General features: G+C 42.3%; 1 protein-coding gene across 2 annotated transcripts in view; it reads left to right on the top strand.

The window, feature by feature from the left end:
* Cdon (cell adhesion associated, oncogene regulated) overlaps positions 1-25,986 on the top strand; it is an 87,587-nt gene that overhangs the window by 6,599 nt on the left and 55,002 nt on the right. For both annotated transcript variants that reach the window (XM_075966391.1, XM_075966390.1), the window contains exons 2-4: positions 23,338-23,470; positions 23,858-24,130; positions 25,714-25,860. In XM_075966391.1, the coding sequence (XP_075822506.1) occupies positions 23,398-23,470; positions 23,858-24,130; positions 25,714-25,860 (493 nt within the window). In that variant the 5' untranslated portion in view covers positions 23,338-23,397. The remainder of the gene's footprint in view (positions 1-23,337; positions 23,471-23,857; positions 24,131-25,713; positions 25,861-25,986) is intronic.

Raw genomic sequence — 25,986 nt, 5'->3', positions numbered from 1 at the left:
TCTGTAGGGCACTTGTAGATGCAGACTGTGTTACAGAGGAAAGAACTGTCCAACAAATGGAGCCGCCTCATGCAAGGTTGTGCTGTTGGAAAGACTGAGTCCTTCTGGACTATTCTAATGGTATTTGCCAAGGATGATGCGTATGAGAGATTGGACCATTGACCTCCAAGGGCCTTCGTGGAAGTGCCAAGGTTCCATAAAATAGGTTTTCATGCTGTAGCTAGGTCCCATACCCATCATAGCATAATTCCAAAGGAAGAAAATGTGTCCTGTTTCCAAAGACCTGCATTTTCCCCAAATTAACCCTGGCTTAAAATTGGAGACTGCTTCTACTTGGCCTGCTCTTTGCATTTTAAGTACGATTCCCAGTTTATTTGTAACCATTATGTCAGTTATTCTTTCTTTCAAAATTTTTTATTATAAGGGAGAAAAGGGAGCCAAGTATGGTGGTGTACAGTTGTAAGTCAGCCTAGGCTACATAGTGAAATGCTGTCTTTAAAAGCAAAACAAAACAAAAAATGGATATTTCTAGTAGCTGGATTTATCAGTATCAGAAATGGTGGTACTTGGTATGTATACTATTTCTGTCAGTCTAGTTATTATTCACTTGCTTCTACAAATTAGGTGCAAAGAGTATCGAATACTCCTCTTGTCTTTCCATCATCCAAACTTTTCTAAACTCCAATGCCAAGAGAGAGAAAAACTCATAGAGGGAGAAAAACCAATGCCAGTGACTTAACAAAGAACTCTCTGGGATGGGTCTAGGCTCCACTTGTAGCTGTGTGCGTAACTCCTGTCTGCAAAATGGCATTTTATATTAGTAATTGGTGTTCAGAAGAGTGGGCAGCACTGTGTGATCCTGAATCATCAAGTCAAGGTAGTATTTTTTTTATCTCTTTTAATTTAAAAAAAAATTAAAGGAAAGAATATTTTGTTTTTTACCACTTTTAAATTTAATCTATTATTATCGTAAGTGTGTGTGTGTATGTGTGAGATAGCATATGTGTGTGTGTATGAGAGAGAGAGAGAGAGACAGACAGACAGACAGAGACAGAGAGTGACTATGGATTCTGGGATGGAACTTTAATCACAAGGCTTCCACTGCCAGCTCTTTGACCTGCTGAGCCGTCTCTAGCCCAAGCAGTTACTGTTTTATATTTATGTGTGCACAAAGCTGCCTTTCCTCCTCTCCTGAAAGCAGATCTCGCTCATTGTCTTTTCTCTGTGGCTGTGGCCTTATCTCTCCAGTTTCCATTTCAAAATTCAAGAGGAGGGATGAAAAGTGTGTGGGGACTCCCCCAAAAATAAAATCCCGAAAGAAATAAACTCCGTGACCCTTTCCTAAATAGCTACTAAGTCTTCCCCATGCTCTTGGCTCCCAGACTGTCCATTGTTTGCCTGAGTAATGATGTTCCTTAGCCCTAAGTCTGACCATGTGCCTGCTCCCCGTAAGTCTGATTCCATTATTTTAATCATGTGTCTTTTGTTGGTTAGGGGTGGGTATATACTTGTGAGTGCAAGGGGGCAGAAGACAACGTCAGATCCCCTGGAGTTGGAGCTACAGGTAGTGGTAGCATCCTGACAGGAGTGCTGGGAGCCACTCAGGTCCCCTGCGAGAGCAGTGACTTCTCCTAACTGCTGAGCCCTTGTTGCACTAGGGATTGAACCTTGGGTCCCATATACACTAAGGCAATGTTCGACCACTGAGCTGTGGTCTCCAGAGCTTGGATCCTTTTTGGGGTGTGTGTGTACAAGATCAGTTGTATACCCGTTGCTTATGTCATCCCCAGATTGGCATTTTGTGAATACCATGCTTCAGCACACCCCCCCCCCCCTTTATTTGAGCTAGAGTCTCTTGTGGCCTAGACTGGCCTCCAACTCACAAACTTCTGATTTTCCTGCCTCCACCTGCTAAGTGGTAGAACTCTAGGTATGTGCTGCTATGTCTGGTTTATGGGGTTCTAAGGATGGAACTTAGGGCTCTCTGTGCTCCAGGCAAGCACTCTGTTCTCAGCTTGCTGTTTCTCCCTTTCAGCTGGGAGCGTGGCTCCCTTTGAACAGTTGTATCATAATTGTATCTGCCTCTGCCAAACTCTGACAATGGAGTTTCCCCCACCATCTTCCATTTTTACCTACCGATCATCGGACACTAAAATGCCTTGAGAACTTGATGGACGTTTGAATTCTTGGGAGAATGTTAAAGCGTATAGGATGGGCAGAAGTCAACATTTTTCCTTTCTAACAAGCTTCCACATGTTATGGTTGGGATCTGGAGTGTGCTCTCCACCCTAAATTCATGAGTTGAAGGCTTGATTGGATTGTGAGGAAGCTAACTTTATAATGGGTTAATTCATAATGGGTTCCTACGGATTGGGCTATGAGGAGGCGGAGCCTAGTTGGAGGAAAGGGGGTTGCTGAGACATGCCTTTGAAGAATGGAGTTCGTGGGGGTCTACTTTTCTCTCTCTCCCTGCTTCCTGGCTGCTAGGAGGTCAGTACCCTCCTGGCCATGGACGTCCACTGTCATGATGTCCTCCCTCACCGCAGGCCTGTGGAGGTTGAGCTGGCACCATGATCAGTGTGCCGAAGTGAATCTTTCTCCCTTGTGTTTTTGTCCTTTTGTCTTACTGGCGAGGAACACAATGTTGAGCAGTTAGGTGGAGCACAGGGCACAGTGGGATACTTGGCTCTTTCTTCTAGATCTTCGGATCATCTCAACACACAGTGTTTCTTATAAAAATCAAATGAAATCATAGATTTTCAATTCAGGGAAATATCACATAGCTCCTAATCATGAAGATCGAAGAATTTTCAGAAAACAGTGAAATAGAGTTTAAGGTTAAGAACTGTGAAATGTTGGTACTCTGATGCATGTCAGGTATTTTGAATAGTTTAGCAATTTTATGTATTTAAAATATGTTTTTGTTCTGTATAGCATTAGTGCCTAGGGAGTTGAGGTCATGTTTTGCTTGTTTGTGTTTTAACTGGCTATTATTACAGGGGTTCCCTTGAGTGTGTAAATACTAAAAAATACATCCTGGCTTCTGTCTCTTTGCCAGGGAAATTTCTGACAGTTATTGGGCTTTTGTGGTATCAGAATTACTGTAATTAGTATTCTCTGTTTTATAATAATTTGGTATCTGTACAGTGAGTAATTGTACACATCGCCTGGCTGGAGGTAAAATTGGCAAGGGAAATGAATGTTTAATGGGTAAAATACTACTTTTATCAGGCCCTAAGATTACTCGAGTGACATCAGAACTTGGCAGCCCTTTTTAGTCCAATAAAAAGAAAAAAAAAGGCATCATGCTCTGGGGAGGAGACATTTTCCCCTGCCCATTTCTTTTGGCTTCTCTTCCTATTTTTGCCCTCTGGGAGTATGTATAATAAAATAGCAAATCGGTGTGAGCTGCAAGCGTAGGAACTCGGGAGTGAACGGTTTTAGCTGGAATAGAAGTCCCACTCACCTGTGTGTCGGTGTGCACTTCCTGTCATGATGGAGATTGGATAAACCCTCATTCATAAAAGGGGCTCCCCCTCATGGCTCAACATTCTGTAGCTCGGGGCTTGAAAACATTTGGTGACCTTGTGAGACAATGTTGAGAAGGTGAAGTCTGAGGGCAGTGAAGGAAATGACTTCGGTTGTTGGCATTCTAGCGTCTGAGCTTTGGATCCAGTCAACCTTGGCACCAGGAAATTCCACAAAGAAAATTTAAGTACTTAATAGCTTTAGAAACTCGAGTGGAACCACACTGACGGCTTATTACTGTGCCATGTCCACGACTTACCTCATTGGTACATCCTTCTGCATGGTTGCCATCCTATTTTATTATCACAGTGTTTGTTAATTTCGTGTGTGTATGTGTGCTTGTGTGTGCATGTGTATATGTGTATGTGTGTGTGCACGCATGCGTGTATGTGTCTTTGTGTTGAGGTATGCATGAGCCATGTCTGTGGCATGCATGGAGGCAGAGGGCAACTCTCAGGAGTCTATTATCTTCTACCTTGTGGGTCTAGGGTTGAACTCAGGTCTTCAGGCCTGTGTACCGACACCTCTGCTGGCTGAACTGCTGGCCTGCTGTTTTTGAGATGGGGGTCTTCCTATAAACCAGGCTAGCCTTTACTTGGAGCGGCTCTCCCATCTTCTCCTGAGTGGTGCCGATACTGGGGGCTGTAGGATTCCATTTCAAAGCAGTTGTTGAGTCTTTAAGCCTAGGAAGCCCATGCAGAAGGAAGCGCACATTGTTCTGTGTTGAGCACACACTTGATGGTGCAGATAGGTGTCTTTCTAAACCAGTTCTACTCGCGGACATCTTCATTTTTTCAAGCTATATTCTCATTGGATTTGCCCTAAATTCTAAATTGGTATAGTTTTACTTATATTTACTGAAAAACAGTACTTTAAAAAGACAATAAGTCCCTTTTGAGGTTATAACAAAAATAAACATCCATTTTCTCCCCAGTCCTGATTCCAAGCTCTAGTTATCATACTTTAAATTATTTTGTATTTTAGTCGGATTTCTCCCTTAAAATAAGTTGTATTAGTCTTGCTTTGATTGCCATCATCTATAGGTCTTTCATGTAAATTTCATCATGTGTTTGAGCTAAGCTCTTTTTCCCTGCTATCCTGGCTAGCTGAAGTTCATTTTGAGTCATTTTGAGGCTGGTTGTTACCCGTGGTCGCCTATGAAGCTGGCAAACACAGTTGTCATAATTTGTTATTTCTTTTGTGTTTGAGGATGTATTTTAAAAAGAACTATTGTCGTAGTGGTTAGGTCTTAGAATAATTTCACATTTGTTGCTATGACAGCAGCCACAGTGGGGTTTTATATAATATAATGCAGCTTGCAGAGGTTTGCTATCTGGCCTTTGTGGCATCAAATAAATTTTAGCTCAGGGATTCGCCTATGTGCATATTACCAATGTTAATAGGAATCTTTTAGTTAACTCCCAGAGTGGGTTTCCTGAGTGTGAACTTCAGGGAAGTCCAGACAAATGTGTCCTCCCCAACCCCTGGACATGAGCATAAACATTATTTAAAGGGCCCGTTCAGTGAGGTGCTTCTTAGTTTGAGATTTTCTTCCCAATATATAGTAGATTACTAGAGAAAAGAAAGAAAGAGGTTAGCCCTGCAAGTAAACACTAGGACATTAGGTTTGGTTCTTGTTTTCTTAGCCTGCTGTATATGTGTACACATGCGCGCGCGCGCGCGCGCACGCACGTGCGCGCACACACACACACACACACACACACAGAGAGAGAGAGAGAGAGAGAGAGAGAGAGAGAGAGAGAGAGAGAGAGAGAGAGAGAGAGAGAGAGAAGAGTAGGGAAAACGTATTTTACTAGTTGTAATTATAGATGTTAGCAAGCATGAAATCAAACCAGGAGGTCCCACGTATAAAATTCTCTAGTTCTTCAGCAACCCAGAGTGAGGAACTGTTTTGAGCTGTTCTTTTGTAAAAATACGGTTCTTTTTTTCTCTCCATGTTGAAATGTGAGTTTTTGGGACAGGGGTGGGTGGGGGGGGTGGGTGGGCTTTAACATTTAGTAGGCAAACAAGGTCCCCATTTGCTTGTAAAGGTTCTTTCTCATTCATGGAGAAATACTAGCGTCTTTTGTGTGTTCATTCACCTAGAGTGAATGCTGCCTGTGCGCTTGGGGAGTCCGACAATAAATAATATGCTGACAAAAGAGTGAAGTATTGCTTTTGCAGAGCGAGGCTCTTGTCTGTTGGGGTGCCCTGCAGACTTATAAGAATGGTGCCTCTAGGAGATTGGGAAACAGAAGTCCTGACCTAGTCTGGGCCTTGCATGCAAGACAGGCTGAGGGGGAGCCACAGACACCCTGTCCTTAGTCCCCCTGCTGAGCAATTACAAACTCTTGTTTTGTGGTTCTTTTTATTCCTTATATAGAATGCGTTTCTCCTGCCCTGATGGTTTCTTAAATAACCTCTGCAGAGCCCTTTCTGCTTTCCACAGTGGCTCACAGCTCTCTTTTCCCCCCCTCTACTCATAAGAAATGCATGAGCTAATACAGTTTTTGTGAGCAAGGAGATCTATGAGCACTGGTATCAGATGCAAAGGTTTTAATCTAGTTCAAAGTCAGGTGGCCTTTCAAAGTCTCCCTGTTGACTGTGGGGAAAGTGTTATTTGAAATTTCTAGCTGTCTTTTAGGACTTATTTTAGGTTGCAAGTGCACATTTGTATGTGCTTAGTAATAGATGAGAGCTGTTAAATTCTGTGCTTTTCTTTTGTCTTTGATAATTCTAAACCACAATTTCTACATTCTACAGCCGACTGAGCTAATGGAAAACACCGAGATGAATTCTGCGAAGCTAAGATTGAATCCCTGGTGTCTTATTCCATTTCCTCGCCTAGTTACTGGATCCTGGCTTTCTGACTTTTTCCTTTGGAACAGAGAAAAATACTTGGATGTTTCGACACTATTTTACACTGTTATCTTGGCGGAATGTGCAGCTTGAAAGACTTTCCCAGTTATAGTAAAAGCAAAAAGCGAAGGGGACGTTTTAGAAATAAAGCTCACTTTTTTCTTTATGTTTTTGGTTATAGAACAAATGCAGTCTCCAAATTGATGCATTCTGTCTCCAATCTTACTGGTTATTCTCTGGTATTCCTTGTTTCTGAAATGTGACTGCTGATATTGAGACCAAATCTCACTTTTCATTTTCATGTGAGGGTGGCGTTTCAAGTTTTGTGGGTTTTAAGTGACTCTGTATTACTTTGGTCAATTTCAGTTTTGTTTTCTATCACAGTAATGCTAGCCAAGATGAAAGCCAGTGTTGAAGTACTGTACCATGTCTAATGTGTGTTAATTTAGGGTAGATCATCAAAATACTCCTTAAGTGCTTAGTGCATGGTTTAGAATAGTTGGTGGCCACACTGAGAAGCGGGAAGAGTTGCTGTCCTTCGGACTAGAAGCTGCCCTCCTCCTCTATTGGAGAAGGCTGAGTTGTAATCTCAGTGCAGTGTGGCTCCCAGAGCGAGGTGTGAGGTTGTTTATTTTCACTCCAGAGATGTATATACTGCAGAAGGAAAACTCTGGCCTGGCTTAACCTAAGCAAGTCATTACTTATCTACGATCTGGCAGGCAATTTGATTAAGGCTGACAGAGCTCATATAATATCAGAACCAGACCCTCCTGGTGATTGATGACTCTGGGCTGTGAGTTTTTTTTTTTAGTTTTTGTATTATTATTATTATTTTTAATTTGAAAAAAAAACACTGAACAAGAATGAATAATAATTCTGATTTGTATTTGCCAAGTATAAACTGTCTGATATAATTTTCTATAGTAACATGCGTTTCTTAGGTGACAGTTAAATGGTTTTAGAACAATAGTGGCTTAGTTTTTGTCTGCAAGGTAACGTGCAGGTTAATACTGTTTCTGGTGCCCTGTGCATGGTAGGCTTATATTCTGCACTCCATGTATCTTCAGTCTCTTACTTGAGGTCCTGCTTCCTAGCATAACATCTTTAACATGGATTGCTTTGATATTATATATTTCTTAATATAATGGGATTAGTCTAAAAAAGAAAAAAAAGTCCCCTTCATTTTCTAATGAAATTAAATCAATTTGGAAATGTTTGGCTTTAAGGCATTTTCAATTCCTTGCTTTCCAATTACAAGAAACTGACTTGACCTTTGTGATAGCATATCTGGACGGTGGAGTGTAGCTGCTGGCCTCTGTGCTGGCCTCTGGGTTCCATGTCTCATTCCCATTCACATGGTGTGACCAGAATGTGCCAAATGTTCTACCTGCATTCGTCTGCCAAGAGAGTTGGGTCTAGCTAAGGAAGAACTCCCCTTCCTCTCCCCACCACACACAGAAATCCAGGCATTCAGGGAAGCATAGTAATTTTTGTAGTGGTATTGAACTTGTACTCTGGAGAAAACACTGTACCGCAGTTCTACCAATGCACAGGCTTTATGATGTCCCATTTGGGGCCTATAAAAAGAGGATAAAGTTTGGCTGTATTGCATTTATAGAGTTTTCATAGGGTGGTGGTCTTGTGGCTTTGGAGTTGGGTAGCATTTACAAGATTATTTTAGGGTTTATAATCTTAGGGAATGTACATCTTGCATTTTTGAAAATATAATTCTTGCTTCATCTCCCAGCACCATTCTTAACCCAAATCTGTGAAGATGCGTGTGGTAGCCCTACCCCCTCCATCAATAACTTACCACTGGGGGTGTGACATAAAAACCGACCAGTAACTCCGGACTACAGTTAAGTCTTTCTTTTTTAGCTCTGGTCTAAATACAGCATTTTAACTACTGACTTCATACCTACTAATGAAAGTGGAGTTTGTTTATGTAAACAGATCATCAGATTGATACTGCCTGCACTGACGGGAAATAACTACATCTTCTCTTGTAAGTGTAAGTGAAGTTGGCATTGTAGCAGAATGCTTAATACATGTACTTGATTTCCCTTAGATTTTTACCACATTCAAGACTGAAAAGTAGGTGCTGGCAGGGAATAGAAAGATCCACCTAATGATTTTAGGGTTTTCTGTGGCTGGAATTTTTTGTGTTGAGTCACCTCCCTCATATGGATTAGTGTCACTATTCCAGAGCCCTTGACTTCCCATGTTCCCTGCTTTGTGACTTTGACTACAGTTCGTATATTATACAATACCTGGCCATCATGTGTGATCAAGTCCTGCTATTTAGCCTGTACTGATGTTCTGTGTCATAAATATCCACATAAAGGTAATCATGCATGTCCTGTGTGTGTTTGGCTGCAAGGCTTTATGGAGTAACCCTACTATTGAGTGTCCATTTATCCACCGCTGTCCCTTGGCCTTCTGGTGACTGTGTTTCAGACTAGTGATTCAGGTGCTTTGTTGTTGAGTCTCTTCCTCAGGCTTAACACACCTTGTGAGGACAGTTCCCCTTGAACCTGTTTTCACTCTGCCTTCTGGATTTCCTCAGTTCCGTATCATGTGCTTCACTAATAATCCCCTTGGAACTGTCTTAAATTATGTGTAATGAAAATGCTGGGTATGAAGTCCTAAAGATTGATATAAAACAGATAAGTAAGCACCAGCATATGAATAAGTGAAGACAAAAATACGGCTCCTCACTAGAAGACAGAGTTCAGTGGCCAGGTCAGAGAGCAAGAATGCTGGGTCTCAAAAAGCATCTGTCTGATAATGTTCAACTATTTTTTTTTTTACTATTTCTGCTGGCTTAGCAGAATGTTTTAGCACGGGAATTTAGTAGTTTGTCAACTGTGCCGTTTTCAGAAAATACTGCTGGGGTTCTTACAGTGTGGGCTTGTTCATTTGTCAAGTATGTGAAGACTTACTTTGTGACAGCTGGTTCCCACGTTGGGCTCAAAGTGGTGAGCTAAACAGATGGGAACGTTTCTAGCACAGAGCTGACCAAGTGGTTAAACTGGGCCCACGAGGAAATGGTTTTTAAAGACTCTTTAGTTTTTAGAACAGGTTCATGTACAGGTGAGTGGAAGGGATAAGGGCTTCTTACCTCCTCTCATCCTCAGCCTTACCTGTGACCTGAAAATAATCTAGCCTAGGTTCTTCATTTCCCTCATAGTATGGCAGGGCAGGTAAAGTGAGGCCTGCACTTTCCCCTTGTGACATCTGTTTAGCTACAGGGTTTCTCTGTGTAGCCTTGATGTTCTGGAACTCGCTCGGTAGACCAGGCTGGCCTTGAACTCACAGAGATCCACCTGCCTCTGCCTCCTGAGTGCTGGGATTAAAGTAGTGCACCATCACTGCCTGGCTGTCAGCTACAGTTTTTACACATGGGAAGTCATTAAAATGAGAGTCAAGGCCATTGTTGAGGAAAGAAAGTTTAAAACCCCACATTTTAGAGCAGTGTGTAGAGAGTTGAAGAGGCCAGCAGGGCCTTCCTTGAGCTGAATGTAGGTTTGGGCATGGCACATCCCTGCAGGGAAATGTTTGGCCAAGACAATCATGACGGTGTAGGTGGGGCGGCTTGTACGGCTGGTTCTTTGTGAGTGGCAGAGACCTGTTCTGTCAAGGAAAGCAGTGGTGTGGCATGAGGACCAAGGTCTGAGAATCTAAAGGGAAGAAGGGAAAGCTGCTTCATAAAGAGTGATATCTAACTGTTAAAAGTGTACACCAATTTAAGATAGTGAGAAACCAAGTCTTCAGTTGTGTCTTAATGCTGAGATAATTGAGATAATTCTATACTGACCTAGAGAGAATGAAAAACAAAACAAATAGCCAAGAGGTAAAATGATTGCTTCTGAAGCTCCATTCTTTGTGAAATTATTTCCCTCTTGCTTTTCTGTCTGGTTTGAATGGAACAGTTATAATTGGTAACAGTTCTTAGTTTAAAAAAATGCTAATATTCTTGCCTGGCAGATTTTGACATTCATACATAGGACACAGGTGGTTTAAACATTTCTCCCTCCCTCCCCCACTATCATTATCTCCTGCAGTGACTGAACCCATGACCATGTTCATGTTAGGCGACTGTCCCAAGACAGCTACACTTTGAACATCCAGGCACCTCCTTTTTAAATTCAATCACCATCATCCAGAAGCCTGGAATGCATAGCTGTTGTGTAAATTCAGCAGGTCATGAGCACAGTTGTTGATGTTAGGATGTGGTTTTTGGCTGATGCCTAGGCTAGGTGTTTGTTCACATAGGAGCTGCATGCCAAGAACATGTGATGCCTCGGTGTCAAGTTTGATTCTGCCTGGCCCCAGGTCTAAGTTGCTTTTTATCCTCCAGCAGAAACTGGGACAACTCATTTAGTTTTAACAGCATGCTGGTTGTTCTGTATCCTGAGGTTGGGAGGCAAGCTCCTAAAAGCCTCTCTCTATAAAATAGTTGCTTTTTAGATGTTTTATTAGTACTGCTGCTGGTTATTTTAATTAGCAGTATGTTTTATGTGCACCCGCAGGCCATTTGAGCAAAGATTGTAATTCAGATAAACAAAACAATATCTGATGTTCTGGAACACCCACACCTGCCGTCTGGCCTTCACCCCTGAGCTGCTTGTGTTGGCAGTGAAGGCAGCAGGGAGAAAGGAGGTGATTGTGGTGTGATGAGATGCTTCAAGGGTAGATCCCTGAGGGCTCGGTACCTCAGTGTTTTCCTCCCTGACCTTCATTTTAAAAACTAATATCATTTGTTTTGACTTCCCTCATTAGCATGTGTTAGTTGTATTCATTGCATATATTAATGTGGTTCTAGGTGGTATTTCCATACACACATGTGGCGTGCATGGATAAATCCAGCTTGCTTTCTCACACCTGAGTAGTTTTCGGATGGGTACTTCCCCCTTTAAAGATAAGTCCCCCATCATGAAAAGAGCTTTGTTTTCACTACCTGCATATTTCTGACAGTCTGCAGAATCTTGGGACTGCCTCGTGGATGGTTTGACTGTGAGGTGGTAGGCACTTTTACAGAACAAGGGAACCCCTTCGCTTAAGTTCTTGCAGTGAATCCATGAACGTCATGTCTCTTACTTAAGAAAAAAGGCACAAAGCCTATTATTTGTTTCATGAGTAGACACACATACTCGTTCTCTCGTCCGTGGAAGCACTGTGCTTCAGTTTTAGGGCTGAGGCTATGGTAGCTGTGGCTTCTCTCCCTTTTTCCTTTTGTAAGTGTGGTGTCTGCCAAGAATGAGGCAAGCTATAATGTGAGCGGTGCGTGCAGACTTCCGTGTCTTCTTCTCATTTAAGGAGAGCAGTTGTAAAATGCTCATTATAGGATTCTAAGGCTGGGAATTTTTTCTTCTGGAGAGAACTCACGCCACACTAAGTTAGGGGATGTTCCCTCTGAAAAGTCTTTTTTTTTTTAAATAAAGAATTAAATTGTATATGTCTGTAAGTGGTGTATGCATATGGATGTGCATGCTCTGCCATGTATGTGGTTGGTTGTCTCCTCCACTTACTCAGGTTCCATGATTGAACTCAAGAGGCCTGGCCATGTAGCGACTGCCTTTACCCACTGGGGCATGTTATTGGTCTCTGTCTGAACATTCTTTTGTTGCTTTGTATATACAATTATTTATTATATTTCTCTCTCTCTCTCTCTCTCTCTCTCTCTCTCATCTATCAAGAATGAGAATATGCATGTGCTTTATGTCCACCTTTAGATCAGGAACAACCTTTGAGGGTCAGTTCTCTACTTCCACTGTGTGGGATCTGGGACCTGGGGATTTGAACTCAAGTTGTCAGGCTTGGTGGCAGGTGCCTTTCTCCTCTAAGCCATCTTGCCAGTCCCTGCCTGAACGTAATTAAGGCAAGGGAAACATATCAGCTTAGATTACCGACCAGTAATTTTGTTTTAAAATATTTACAAATGAAATTCTGTCTCTTTGGTTGTTTTTTAACACTGAAAATGTTTGAAATTGATCATGAGTGCTAATGTGAGAGATGTAGCGTTTTAGGAGACAGGGTCTCTGCTACCTTCTACCTTATTGTCCCAGCCCTTACCCATCCTTTATTTCTGAGCTCCTTTGACTGCTTGATGTGGTTTAAATATATGCTCAGAGCTCACTTGCTGGGGACTTAATTTCCAGGGCAGTTGCGTTGAGAGTGGGCTCTCTAATGGGAGGGTAGATGCGTGAAAGCCCAGCCTTTGTGATGAACTAATGCCACCGTAGGTGTGAGCTGTCACGAGTTTGTTTCAGACAATGATGCAGACTGCATCTCTTGCTCCCCTGCTCTCTTGTTTTCTGTCACAGAATGATACAGCACAAAGACCCCATCAGATACCACACCGATCTCTTCAACTTCTAGCCTTCAGCGCCGTGAGAGCCAAATAGAGCCCTGCTCTTTATGGATTACCCAGTCTCAGGCATTTTGTCATAGCAGCAAAAACAACCTTTTTGTTATAAAAGTTAGTGAAAATTGTTACTCTTTAAGAGTTAAAGCCATTTAATGTGTTATTTGTGTGTGCATGCATGCATGATGTGTTCATGGCAGAGCTCCCATGTCATGGTGTGCATGTGAAGGTCAGAGCATGACTTTATGGGGTCGGTTCTCTCTTTGGACCTTGCTGAGGGTTCCAGGGTCCATTGGACTTAAGCTGCCCTGCTTGTGCTGCGACTCCCTTTACCTGCAGAGACGTCTCTCTCACTCTGGCCCTCTGTGTAGTTTTTAGTCTAACAGATTGGCACCCCATTTATACCTGTACTTAAAATAATGGATGCATCAAGAGATGTTGGAAGAGTTAGATTATCAGTCAAATCTACAGCTTTCTTGCTTTTATAAACAAACAAATGAACAAAACCTTTGTGAGTTAAAAAAAAAACCTCACTACAAAACAAAACCCCTTCATGTTATACATGAAAGTCAGTAGTGACAAGAGGAGTCAGAGCCCACAACACTTTATGTATTCTGGCATGTGGAAGTGTGTTCTCCAAACGCAAGGCACTCCTGATCCAGTCTGGATGATAATTTCAGAGTTAGATTTACGCTCATATTGCTTCTCTAGAAAACTTAGGGTTTGTTTATTATTTACTGACTATAGTATGTTAAAACTTTTGATTTTTTTGATTGTGTTTGAAATAACCATTAATGAAAATACTGGATCATGATATTGAAGCTGAGACTTTATGAGGTTAAACAGAGGTATAATAATGAAAGTGATTTTTGTACCTCATTTCTACATCGATGTTGTAAACAGTAGAGAATCTTTAGAAAAGTTTCGCACTAAGAAGCATCACTGGAGTGTTTGTCTTCCATGCTGGCTCCCGTATCTGTGTGTGTCTTGTCTCTGTATGCTTTGGTTACCCTGTTTATTGGCACCCAGTGTCATATTACGATGCCTTTGGTTGGTTTAGGTTGAGCCTAACAGCACTGTTCTAGCAAATTATGCCTCGTTTCTTGTAGACAGGCTGTTCCTATGTCATTGATGACTTCTCAGGCTTTTCTGGTTAGATCAGGCTTCATGATCTAAAGTGCTATGTGTGTAAAGACACTGTGAACTTAATTGGCTGTTTTCCTAGTTTCTTGTTCACCAGCACATTGTAGCCTGATCATTACTTTGTTTTTAACTGCCTGTGGTGATGTAAGGTTTTCTGAAGTGCAGGTTTTCTTGGTATGGACCATTGTGAGCTTTTATTTATGTTTAGACTTATCAGTCATGTTGGGCCTGCTATGTGCTTACTAGGTGGTAGTCTGTGATTGACTTGTATGTCAACTTTTGAATGAGCCCGGAGAGCCCTATTGTCAGTGCACAGCTGCTCATCCATGGTAGAATGGCAGGTTTGATGAAGCCGTGTCTGACCAGATTCTCATCACCAGACGCAGCAAAGAAATCTAGGGTTCTTCAGTTCTTTTGTATAGTAAGTTTAAAGGTGAATAGATAACCTGAAACTAAAATCAGTATGTTCTAGATTAAAGAAAACTTATAACTCAACAGGTAGAGAGGTGTGAAAGTCACCAAGACTGAGTTATCATTCATGGGCACTGATTTGAGTTTATATGCAGAAAGGTACTCTTCTTAGAATTCTGATGTTTCCCCCTCATTTGCCCTTCCATCAGTGCTTGACTGTATATATTAGTATATACTTCATGGACGTTAGTTTCTCCGTAAGCCCTTCCCCCAGTTATTAAAATTAAATCTAAACCCAGTGAGGGTCGTGTTTTGTAACTGCCCAGGGAAACTGTTGGCTCAGTGCATCGTTTGGTCTCAGTGAAGCTCTGCACTTTTAAACAGCAATATTATTAATATTACCTAACCACTTCTTTTTCAACTCTTTCCATGTTCCTCCTTCTCATCCCCCACCAAGGAAGGCTAGCCAAGTGTCTGATGGCATCATTACAACACCAGTCTGTTCTAGTTTTTAGCGAACTTAAAAAAAAAACAGAAATCTTCTCTCTGAGCATTTGTTTTGTGGTTACCATAATTCTGTTATTTTTTCCCATGAAACCACTGCCAACAATAAACCCCAATCCACGGAGTAGTGCATTTGTGGCAAGTGTTGACTCTGTAGGATTGCTCAGTAATTCCTTGAGATTTGCTGTATTTTATCTTTATACTAATCTTTCCCAAGATTTTTTTTTGTGTTTCATGATTTGCATACAGCTATGCTCTTAAATGTTCATAACCCTCCTGAACAATTCCTGGTGGTTGCCAGAATTATCTGGTCTCTGCAATTTTTGGTTTCCTTTGCTCAAGAGCAGGAAGAAGTCGTCTGTTAGGAAGAGTGGCAAGGAACTCTTGATGTGACTTTTTTAAAAAGCACACAAATATTGTGAATAGTGCCTCACCCTGCACTCAGAGGTTCTTCTGGTGTCTAATTAGGACCACATTGATGCCTGTTGCAGCTGGCAGCCCCTGGCTGTTGCCTTTTTTTTCTTGTGACCCTTGATCCCTGTGACCTTTTCTGGGGTTAGTCCTAGGCCCTTTCTATTGTGTCAGTCCTGGAGTGGCTCATGTGGAGTTGATTATTTCTTTGCTCACTTGGCCTTTTTGGTGCCACACCTCCCACGACATTTCCATTTTCTTCCTCCGCTCTTGCTGGTCGTCAGTGAAAGGCAGCGGGGTCGTGTGTATGTTTGGCTGGTTCTACTGAAACATGGGGAGGTGGGGGGAAGGTTGGAAAATCTGTGGGCGCCAGCCTTTCAGAAGAAGGTTGACCTGAATGATGGCAAGGTTATTAATAAGTGTGCACAAATGACACTGTCTGTATTTTACACCCGGAGGGCTTCCTTAGTGAGAGGAGCAGGACTTGGGAGTTCAATAGCTTGAGACCAATAGATTCCTTCTCTCAATCTCCAGGCTACGCAGCAGGTCAGAGGATAAATACGTCATTGTCACATGCACATGGCTGTTTTAAGGGATGCTTTAGTTTGTCAGTACATCCCCCGAGCCAGAATGGCAGACCGTTAGATAATATATCTGTTGTGGCTCATAATGATGGTACGCTCTTTGCTGCTTCTTGCCTCACCCTCTTTCAGTCCCTCCTGTGAAATTACTGAAAGATGAATGCCAGCTGTTCTCTCATTTTGGGAGCCCCCGTGCACACAGCAAGGAGACTCATCCATCAAAGCCTTAGTAATTATGAAGGAGTGACAGTCTGGGGGTGTGGGACGTATTTGATTACCTAGCTCATGGCACCTTTGAAAAGTACATTAGAGACTGGAAGGGGGGGGATTGAGATTGATTAGTGTCGTTTCAGGGCTGAGTTTTCCATCAAGCCTGTTCAGTCTCATCCCTGGATAATCGGTTCTGCCTCCCTTTTTAGGTTCTCCCAGCAGCAGCTTTGTTGGGATCCGTAGTTTTGAGTGGGGGGAGTTCCTGCTTCTACAAATGAGGTGCCTTTTCAGGATTCAGCCTGAGGTAACCTCCTCTGTGGGGCAGCAGTTCTGTTAGCTGTTGGTCTCCACTAGTCCCCACAGATTCTGTGGGGCCATCTGCTCTCTCTTTCCCCCCACTTCCGTCGGACTCAGCATCTGTACAGGTACCCGGTTCCCCGCGCACCTTCCAGACAGTACGCACAAAGGCCTGCTGTTTCTCATGGATTTCCTGTCGGAGAAAGTGCAGACGACCTGCATGGTCACTTGTCTTAGTCAGAAATATAGACAGTTACTTCAGTTCCTTGACTATCAGAGCAGCCAGGAAACAGGAAGTGGGTAGACAAATGGGTTCCGGTGATGTCTGAGCGGTGCGTTCTCTCCCAGACCTGAGCTCTGTGGACTGCATCCCATCAGTTCTGCCGTTTGCATCACTTAAATATGTCAGGCCTTGGGGATTTCAAATCTTTAAAATTTCTGACAGTTTCTCTAGTGCGAGTTCCTTTCTTGCATAGCAGCCTCCTCTTACTGGTCTTCAGCCTTTCTCCACATTCCAGTGCCAATGGCTTTGCAGAGGTGCAGGTTTGAGCTTGCCCTCTCCTGTAGAAAATAGTCCTTCTCTCAGGATAAAAGCCGAATACCTTAATGTGATTTTATATATATTATTGTACTCTAGCCCATGTACTTCCTTACTTTATATGTAGATTCTACAGATTCTATACACACTGCCCGTCCTTTCTAGAAGCTGTCCCTTCCATTCCTTCTCCCTCCCTTACCATTTTCTCCTTGCATTCTCTGATTTATTAATTTGATTTCATTTATGTATCTTTTCTTTCTGTGAAGAGACAGAGTCTCCTTACATATATGTAGCCTAGGCTGGCTTTGAACTTGCAGTAATTCTCCTGCCTCCGCTGAGAAATCTCAGCCCCCAGGTCTAGGTGAAATAAGTCCTTCCTGTGACTTATATATTGATTCCATTGCTCACCCATGTCTTCCACATGTAACTGCTTTACTCTCTGAAAACTCAGTCACTAAGTGAAAGTGATCTTTATTGATTGTGGTGGAAACGTTAGGTTAGGCTCCAGTCAATACAAGCCAGCTTTTGTACATAAGAAAAAAATACCTGTTGAGCAACGAAAACAAAACAGATTTCTAGAGGCAATAGACAATAAGAACCAAGAAGAGGTTCTTTGAAAGTTTTTTTTTCTTTTTTTTTTTTTTTGTAATGACTCTTAGTTGTCTTGTTTTCAAAGTGCACTTAAAGTTCTGGCAAGGAAAAAAAAGACTCTACAACAAAATAAAAAATGAAGTATGAACATTTCCTCACCCTTGGAAATGGGGCCATGGCTTTAGACAGATTAGGAAAACATCCTTACTGCCTTTCTACTTGGCATCTGTCCACAAAGTCCCCTGTTTTGGGAACCATCTAATCAACATGCAATTCAATTTTTTAGTATGACGCTTCTGACTAAATGAATCATAACTGGTGATTGTATCTTTAGAACCAAGACACAACTTTCTGAAGGTTTTTCTTTAACCTCTGAAAAGTTGTACTGCATAGAAAGAAGTCATCCACCAAGTGTAAAAGATGTTGAATAGCCACTCTGACAGAAAGTGGCTCTTTGGACAGTGCTGTTATAGAAGTTAGCATTGTAATTGCTTCTGCACCATCATCCCTCATCTGACCACCCCAAGCCCACAGGGAAGACACCATATTGTCCTCAGTAGCCTAGCACCTGGCAACAGTAAGCATGCATCCAGGATCTGCTGAGTGAAAAGTACATTCCTGTGCTTTGAACTTTCAAATACCTTTTGCTTGCTGGGGTTGTTTCCATGTTCATTTTTCTTAGTTGAGCTGCGATTTGCTTCAGTTCAGGGCTTACTCCTTCCTCATCTTTGCTTCTCAGAATATCTCACCCAAAGACGTCCTGTGTGCTGACAGTTCAAAGGATGCTGCTGCAAGAGAAGGAAGGATTCACAGGAAATGATGTTAGTGTCTTCACTAAACTATTTAAGTATTTTGAATGAAGAAAGACTTGACAGGAGACTCAAAGTTGTATATGATTAATATTCTGGTAATTTAAATGTGCTCTTTTTGTTTGTTTTTGTTTTTTTAAATGTCTTCTGTCTGACTTCCATGATTGTAACTGTACTAGATTAATCTTACACCACATAACCAAGTTTTTTTCTCTAAGCATATCCTAGGTTTTAGTTACTGCAGAAAAATATTTTTTTCTCAACAGTTGCTAAATGGTACATTTTGAAATTGATTGAAAATGGGAATCAGTTCTCTTTTTTAAAGATTACTTTTCATGAAGAAGAGGATCCCTTTAAAATGCAAACTAGCTGAAAACTTTTCCTATTTTGAAGAACTATACTGATCCCAGAGCCAAGTTTTTGTTCACAGTTAGAGGACGGGAGGCAGGGAGGGTTGGGGAGGGGTGTAATTCAGAAAGAGAGCCTTGATCAGCCTTAGGAAAGCAAAAAAGATGCTTCAAAAACAAAGAAATCAAACCTAAAAACTCAGGAAGGGCTTTCCCCAAAGGACTGTCCTGGCAGCGTGCTGAAGAGGGGTTATAAAAGCAGTAAGTTCACAACCCGAACAATGAGTTAAGCAAACGTTAGGGAAGTGTTTCCTTTTTGAGCTAAGACGAGGCATACCTCCAGCCTCCCGCTGCCAGCAGAACCTCTGCTAAGCCCAGCATGGCGCAGAAAGTGTGGCACACACAAATTACCTGTGCAGGGAAGGGAGAGGCTTCAATCTTGGTTACTTAGGAAATAGCAGCTCTTCTTTGAACCTCGAGACTCAAGGAGCAGAACTTTGCCAGATGGCATTATGGCTTTCTTCAGTATGGAGGAGAGTCAACCTGATTTGTGGACCGACGGGCCTGTTTCTTGTAGCTGCTTTCCCTCTTCCTGGCACTCTGCTGTCTGTGGGAGCATCCGCACCCCAGAGCCTTTCCTGGGAGCACAGTGACTGGGAAGCGTCTCTTCAGGATTGCAGTGGAAGGACGTGATTACACTGGAAAGAACTCTCTGAACATAGGAAAGCAGTAGAAGGGCTTTCTCATGGTCCATCAGTTCCTTCTGAGACCAGTGAGTTAGAGGAGCCTTGGTGGGTGTGCATGTATCTCTGCGTGTGTGTGTGTGTGTGTGTGTGTGTGTATGTGTGTGTCAGCTGCCTAATTAATTGAGCCTAGTTTAGTTTACTACCTCCCTAAGTTAGGAAAATAGGTGTGTGTGTACTTCTATTGTATATGCATATATATATGGTGGATAGACTAAAAAAAAGCACTATGGGAGGGAGGCTATATATATACATATATATATATACACACACATACATGTATATGTACAAATATGTCTCTATATAGGTATGTATAGCTATAAAATTTTATTTTTTCTTATTTTCATTGGTATTTTGCCTGCGTATATGTCTGCATTAGTGTGTCAAAAACCCTGGGACAGTTATAGACAGGTGTGAGCTGCCATGTGGGTGCTGAGGATGTGGGTACTGAGGATTGAACCTGGGTCCTCTGGAAGAGCAACAGTGCTCTTGACCACTGAGCCATCTCTCCAGCCTAAGAATATATTCTTGAACAGAAGTTTAACATTTTAAATGCCAACAGATAATTTTTTTTTTTTGGTTTTTTTGAGACAGGGTTTCTCTGTGGCTTTGGAGCCTGTCCTGGAACTAGCTCTGTAGACCAGGCTGGTCTCGAACTCCCAGAGATCCGCCTGCCTCTGCCTCCCGAGTGCTGGGATTAAAGGCGTGTGCCACCACCGCCCGGCCCAACAGATAATTTTTGCATATAAATTTATTTTTAGAGGAATACATGTTATAAATTAAAACCACACAGTAACTACAGTGACTTTTTATCCTCCTTTTTGATGGATTTAGGGTAAAAATCAGATTTTTATACCATGATCTTCTTGTCACTGGAAGGTCAAAGGTAAACAGTGTGACTAATGTGGCTGGAATGTCAGGTTCTTTAGTGAGTGGAGCACTTATGTTTCATATTCACATTTGGTTTACGTAGTACATGGATCTGCACCTTAAACGGAGGGAGGAGTCACCTTCCTGTGCTGATGGTGGTTTTGGAAATGTGCTGTACTGTGGCTTCTTAGAAAACGCCTTGATGATATATATGTATGTATGTATGTATGTATGTATGTATGTATGTATGTATGTAAAAATCCTTAAAATGTTTCTGTCCTGGATGTGGGAATTCTGCTTCCAAGAATATAACCTCAGGACACATAATTAAAAGAGTAAACATTTTATAGATGAAATTCGTTCCTACACATGAGATGTATATGCACATGTCCTCTTGGGATATATACGTGTATATACACACGTACATTTTATATTAAAATAACTATCCAAAAGGGTGATTTAGTTAGATTATACATGTGTGTGTGCACATGCACACACACACGTGTAGTGATGAGGTAGTGAGACTCCATTGCTGCAGAGTACAATTCACCGGGCCCATAGATGACGTCACCACATAGTCCTCTACCACTGAGCTGTGTGGTAGAGCCCACCGATGTTTAGTAAGTGCCTCTTATGGTCATAGCTTCTTTCTAACTTCCAAGATCAAATGAGATCTTGCCCGTAATCCCAGCGCCAAGGAGATAGACACAGAGGATCACTGCAAGTTTGAGGCTAGCCTGGATTACGTAGTTAGAGCTAGCCCTGAGCGCACACTGAGAGCCTGTCTGAAGTGTAGATGAGCAGCCCGTAGGCTCTATCAGGGAGACTTCTGTGTGGTCGTGTTTAGGTAGAAATAATGAGCTGTGAAACTTCAAAGAGCAGCTGTAAATTAGGTCGTGAGTGAGGGTTAAAGTTCATTGTAAAATCCACGCTGCTGCCTTCTAATAAATAAATGGTCGGAGAAAGATTTGACAGAAGGAAGAAGCCATCCTCCGTGTGCACATTTGCTCCGAAAGTGTCTCCTGTTACCAAGTCTTACGAATGTTTACTTTCATACTGCTGCTGTGTCTGTCCTTAGCTGTAAACTAGGAGAATTCAAATGAAACCGAAGGTTTCCACACCACTGACCCCTCCTGCCAATGAGTGCTAGAGATCTCGACAAGCTTAGGTTTGTAAGCTTCCAGACTCTGGAGCAGGAGAAACAGAGGAGCGCATGCACGGAGACGCCGACTCCAGAACCCTCAGCGCTTTGTTTTGTATTCCTAATGGGTTGTTAATGTAGCTGGTCATTCTGTCTTGTACTCCAGAGTCATAGACTCTGTTTACAACCCCGGCCAAGCAGGGACGCAGGGCAGGATCTACAGTGGTTACTGATAACCTTGACCAGCATAATACCTAGCATGGTGTGTGTGTGGGGAGATGTTTATAGATTTATGCCGATTTTAAAATTAGATGCACGAGTGACTAAATGAAGGAACAAATAATGTAGCTAGAATTGTTCAGAAATCAGTTTTTATTAACTATGATTGCACATATGGGTATTTTGTTATATTAAAGTAGTACTTTCGTTTTAAGGGACATTATAGTGTTTCTAGAAAGTAGAATTTTATATTATTGAATATGCTTGCTTTTAAGGAGGAAACAGAATGTTACACGGAAAAGTGAGAGCAAAGTAGGAACTTAGCAATATCTGGAGGATGCACAGACATTTTAAAACTTATTTATCTTGCTCATTGTCCACTCCTCCTATTAGAATGTAAAGCTTAAATTTATGTCTGTATTATTTATTTTTATTTTTGTAATGGAAACGGCCCTTTGTCTAGCCCTTAGGATGGTATCTGCTACATAATAAATAATCAAAAATATTTGTTGCATAAATAAATGATAATGCATACATACACACATATGCATACATACATACATACATACATACATACATACATACATATATATTGTCTCCAAAAAGAACTCATTAGTTCTTCCTCCACCCATCACATGCATGGTGATTTGTCTCCATGTCCTTGCCAGTCCTGCGATTTATGGATTTCTTAAACGTTTTCTAAGTGTACTGTACTGTTTCCAGCCGAAAGGAAAGGAAAGAGAAGGAAAAGAAAAGGAAAAGAAAGGGAAAAGAAAAGCAACACAAGCCAGAAGCAACCCTTCCCTCGGGTGGCGTCTGTCAGAATTGTTCATTTGTCTGCCGCCATTTTCTTCCTGTTTTTCTGCTGCATGGCAAAACTTGGGAAGTCTTTCTCCTCTTTCCTCATTGTTGCCTGCTCCCTTATGGTTCCCGCTAAGTTAGCCTTTCTCTGCTGACCTGCTCTTGTCAGTGTTATGAGCCGTCTGCATTGCACCGTTCGGATGGCAGCTGGACTTGCTCTGCTTCTCACCTGGTTTAAGACAGCGATGACTGGAAAGAGTTTTCTCCTGGATTCCATCTCTTTCATTGCTCTGCACCCCCACTGCTCCAAGATCCTTGGTGGAAATGTCTTGTGCTCTAAGCGTGTATTTCATAGAAGAGTCTGAGCTCGTGCCTGACTTTCTTAACCTCTGAAATCTACATTCTCAGCTCTAACTTTTCCCTATGACTCCAGATTCATTTAAGCAACTCTGGACCTCCTGGGAGCAGCTGGATATCCAGTAGACTCTCTCCTTCCTCACTTTGAATCCCTTTCTCTGGATTTTTCTTCTTTAGTAAACGGGCATTCTTTTCTCTTTTACACCCAAACCCAAGCGTTATCCTGGACATACCTGCAACGCACTCATACTTCATCTCCGTGCCTGTGCTTTCGTTGGCTCTGCTTCAGATTGTCCTGAATCCACTTGTCATTGTCACAGTTCACAACTCACCATGCCCTTATCTGTCTCCCAAGGGTTCAGTGTCTCCTGAAGGCGCTTCATCTTCCATCTTGACCCACTCCAGTGTGTTATCCATCGGTTCTGAGTCGTCCCTAGTAAAAAGTATCCTAGTCCCTTGGAAGGAAGAGCAGAGCTTCTAACCCTAGTTTAGTGTCCAGATATGTGTGTGGGTTGAGAAGACATGGATCATGAAGAGTCTAAGATAAAGGGTTCAGTTTAAAGCTGTTAGTGGTTCTTGTGGTTAGATTGTCTTCCTTCATGTTTTCCAGTGAGCTGAGGCCTGGGCTTTCTCTGGAAGTCATCCCTGCATACTTCTGTAATTGGGCGCTATGCATCCAGACCTCGGACCCTTATGGACACTGCTGTATGTTCTTGTGATTCTGTGTTCTTCTGTGAGTTCAGGTAAGAGGAAAATGATGGGGCTTTGGGTGAAGTCTTTCTTCAGCTCAATCTTTTGGCTTTATACTTATGTGATGGTGGATATATATGTGTAGTAATGTGTAATCATTGTGTAGCATTTATTATGTATTAAGAGTACTGTAGGGGCCTGGCATAGTGGCACACCTTTGATCCCAGCACTTGGAAGGCAGAGGCAGAAGGATCTTTGTGAGTTTGAGATTAAGATGGGCTTATGATTTTTTTAATAAGCATTAAGAACTCCGTACCACATATAGAGATAAGAGATGGCCTTAGTTATAGACTCAGCTGAAATGTATTTAATATACTTTCTTGTTCTGCTTTCTCCCCCTTTCTCCTTCTTCTTTTGCACACGGGAATGTTCCCTTGCAGACTTGGCACCTTATTTTATTTCTGAACCACTCTCTGCGGTCCAGAAGCTTGGTAGACCCGTGGTCCTACATTGTTCTGCTAAACCAGTTACTGCCCGCATCTCATGGTTGCACAATGGGAAACAATTGGACAGAAACACGGAACAGATTAAGATTCATCGGGGGACTTTGACAATTCTGTCTCTTAACCCTTCCCTTTCTGGTTGCTACCGGTGCATTGCCAACAACAGCATTGGTGCTATTGTGAGTGGCCCTGCAACAGTGTCCACTGCAGGTGAGTTTACAGTGAACCTTGTTACCTGTTGTTTGTCTTGAAATCTATGGGTTTTCTCTTCGTTCTCGCAATTTCCATAGTGGGAAAACCTTGGGCACCGATGCCATACATGTAGGGGTCTGAGAGTTCTTATCCTAACCTCCTCTTGATTTTAAATAGTTGGGGAAAGATGCTGGAACCTCTATAGCCCAGCCTTGTTGCTTAATCTGTATTAATAGTGTGGAAGTGATTTTTGTTTTAAAAATTAGCACAGGGCAGTTTTCTATTGTGAATTATGGGCAATATCCTTGTGAATCTATTTTAAACTCCTTAATATCAGTACAGGCCAAAAAAAAAAAAGTCGACTTTTGACACTCATTTATTTCATGCAGTCCTCAATCTTTATTTCACATCTAATTGTTTTATTTCCCTTGATTGCCAGGGGGTTTTAATTTATGTAATTGAAGCCAGGCTAAAGAAGCTGGGTGGGGGAGGGAGGAAAACTGACTGTAGAGAAAGGAACGTGCGGAATTGAACTCATGGAAAATCTGGAATGCATGGTTTTCCCTGGTAAGTTTGAGCCATCTGCCTTTCAAATGGCGATGGCTTCCAGTAATGGAAAACGGCTTTGTGAGGGCACCCCTATTTACAGAACAAATCTGGATTCCCCTGGAGTAGAGAGTTTGTCATAACTGAGAAGAGTAAATGTTTTTATAGAGCTGTGACCCATGCGCAGTTCCAAGACACACACTGGAGGGTTGATTTCCTGGAGGCCGGCAGCTGGCGTCCTTGGGCGGTGGGGATAATAAAGGGCCCGCTCAGTCCACAGGGAACTGTCTAAACTGAAAGGAATCAATACCGAGCCGATGCTTCCAGGCTCAGTGGGCTGCCGTGTTTTATAATGTCCTGGGTTCATTCCCAGAAGCCGCTTTATTGCAGGGAAAGTGAGTTTTGATGAAGACCCCTCTGGACTGGGAAGAATTCATCTTGACAGAGTGGGAGTAAGTGTGCTCTGCAGTTCTCTCTGGTGTTTTGGGTCAGTTTGTTTTCCTTACAGTTCCCTGAAGGGAAAACCTGTGTGCCCTGACTTAGCTGCATCCCTCAACCACTCACCTCTGCTGCAGCACCTTTCTCAGATGAGAAACTCTCATTGCTGCGTGTGGTGGTGCACACCTGTAATCCTAGCAACTGGGAGACTGAGGCAGGAGGATCACAAGTTCAAGGCTAGCTTAAGCTGCATAATGTATAATGCATAATGTATACCTGTCAAAAAGTAAATTTTTTTGGTTAAAAGCATGGTGGTGCATACTTTTAGTCCCAGAGCTCGGGAGGCAGAGGTACACAGATATCTGGGATTAATCCCAGCACAGGCAGATTCTGTGAGTTTGAGGCCAGCCTGATCTACCAAAGCAGTTCCAGGACAGAGCTACACAGAAATCCTGTCTCAAAAAACAAAACAAAACAAAACAACAACAACAACAAAAGATCCTATTCCTGCTATTTTGGGAACTGGTATCAGCTGCCACAAAAGGCCATTCTCTGTTTCTAAGTTTTAAGTTTCCTTTAAATTATTTTACATTCCTTTGTTTCCTTGTTTATTTCAGCTCTTGGTGACTTCGATCCATCAACAATGCATGTTATTACTGCAGAAGAGAAGAATACGGGTTTCGTTAGCTGTAGGGTACCAGAGAGCAACCCCAAAGCCGAGGTGCGCTATAAGATCCGGGGAAAGTGGCTGAAGTATTCCACAGGTGAGTCCTGTTGGGGATGTGCTCTCAGAGGCCAGGGCACGTAGTTACATTAGACGGCTGACCCCAAAGGCTCGCTCCTCAACCACTTAGGGCCATATTTAAACGCTACTTCTTAGAGGAGATGGC

The sequence above is a fragment of the Microtus pennsylvanicus genome, chromosome 3 (genome assembly GCF_037038515.1).
Source record: "Microtus pennsylvanicus isolate mMicPen1 chromosome 3, mMicPen1.hap1, whole genome shotgun sequence".
NCBI lineage: Eukaryota > Metazoa > Chordata > Mammalia > Rodentia > Cricetidae > Microtus > Microtus pennsylvanicus.
The sequence above is the reverse complement of the archived record's forward strand: the minus strand, read 5'-3'. Positions and strand labels throughout refer to the sequence as shown.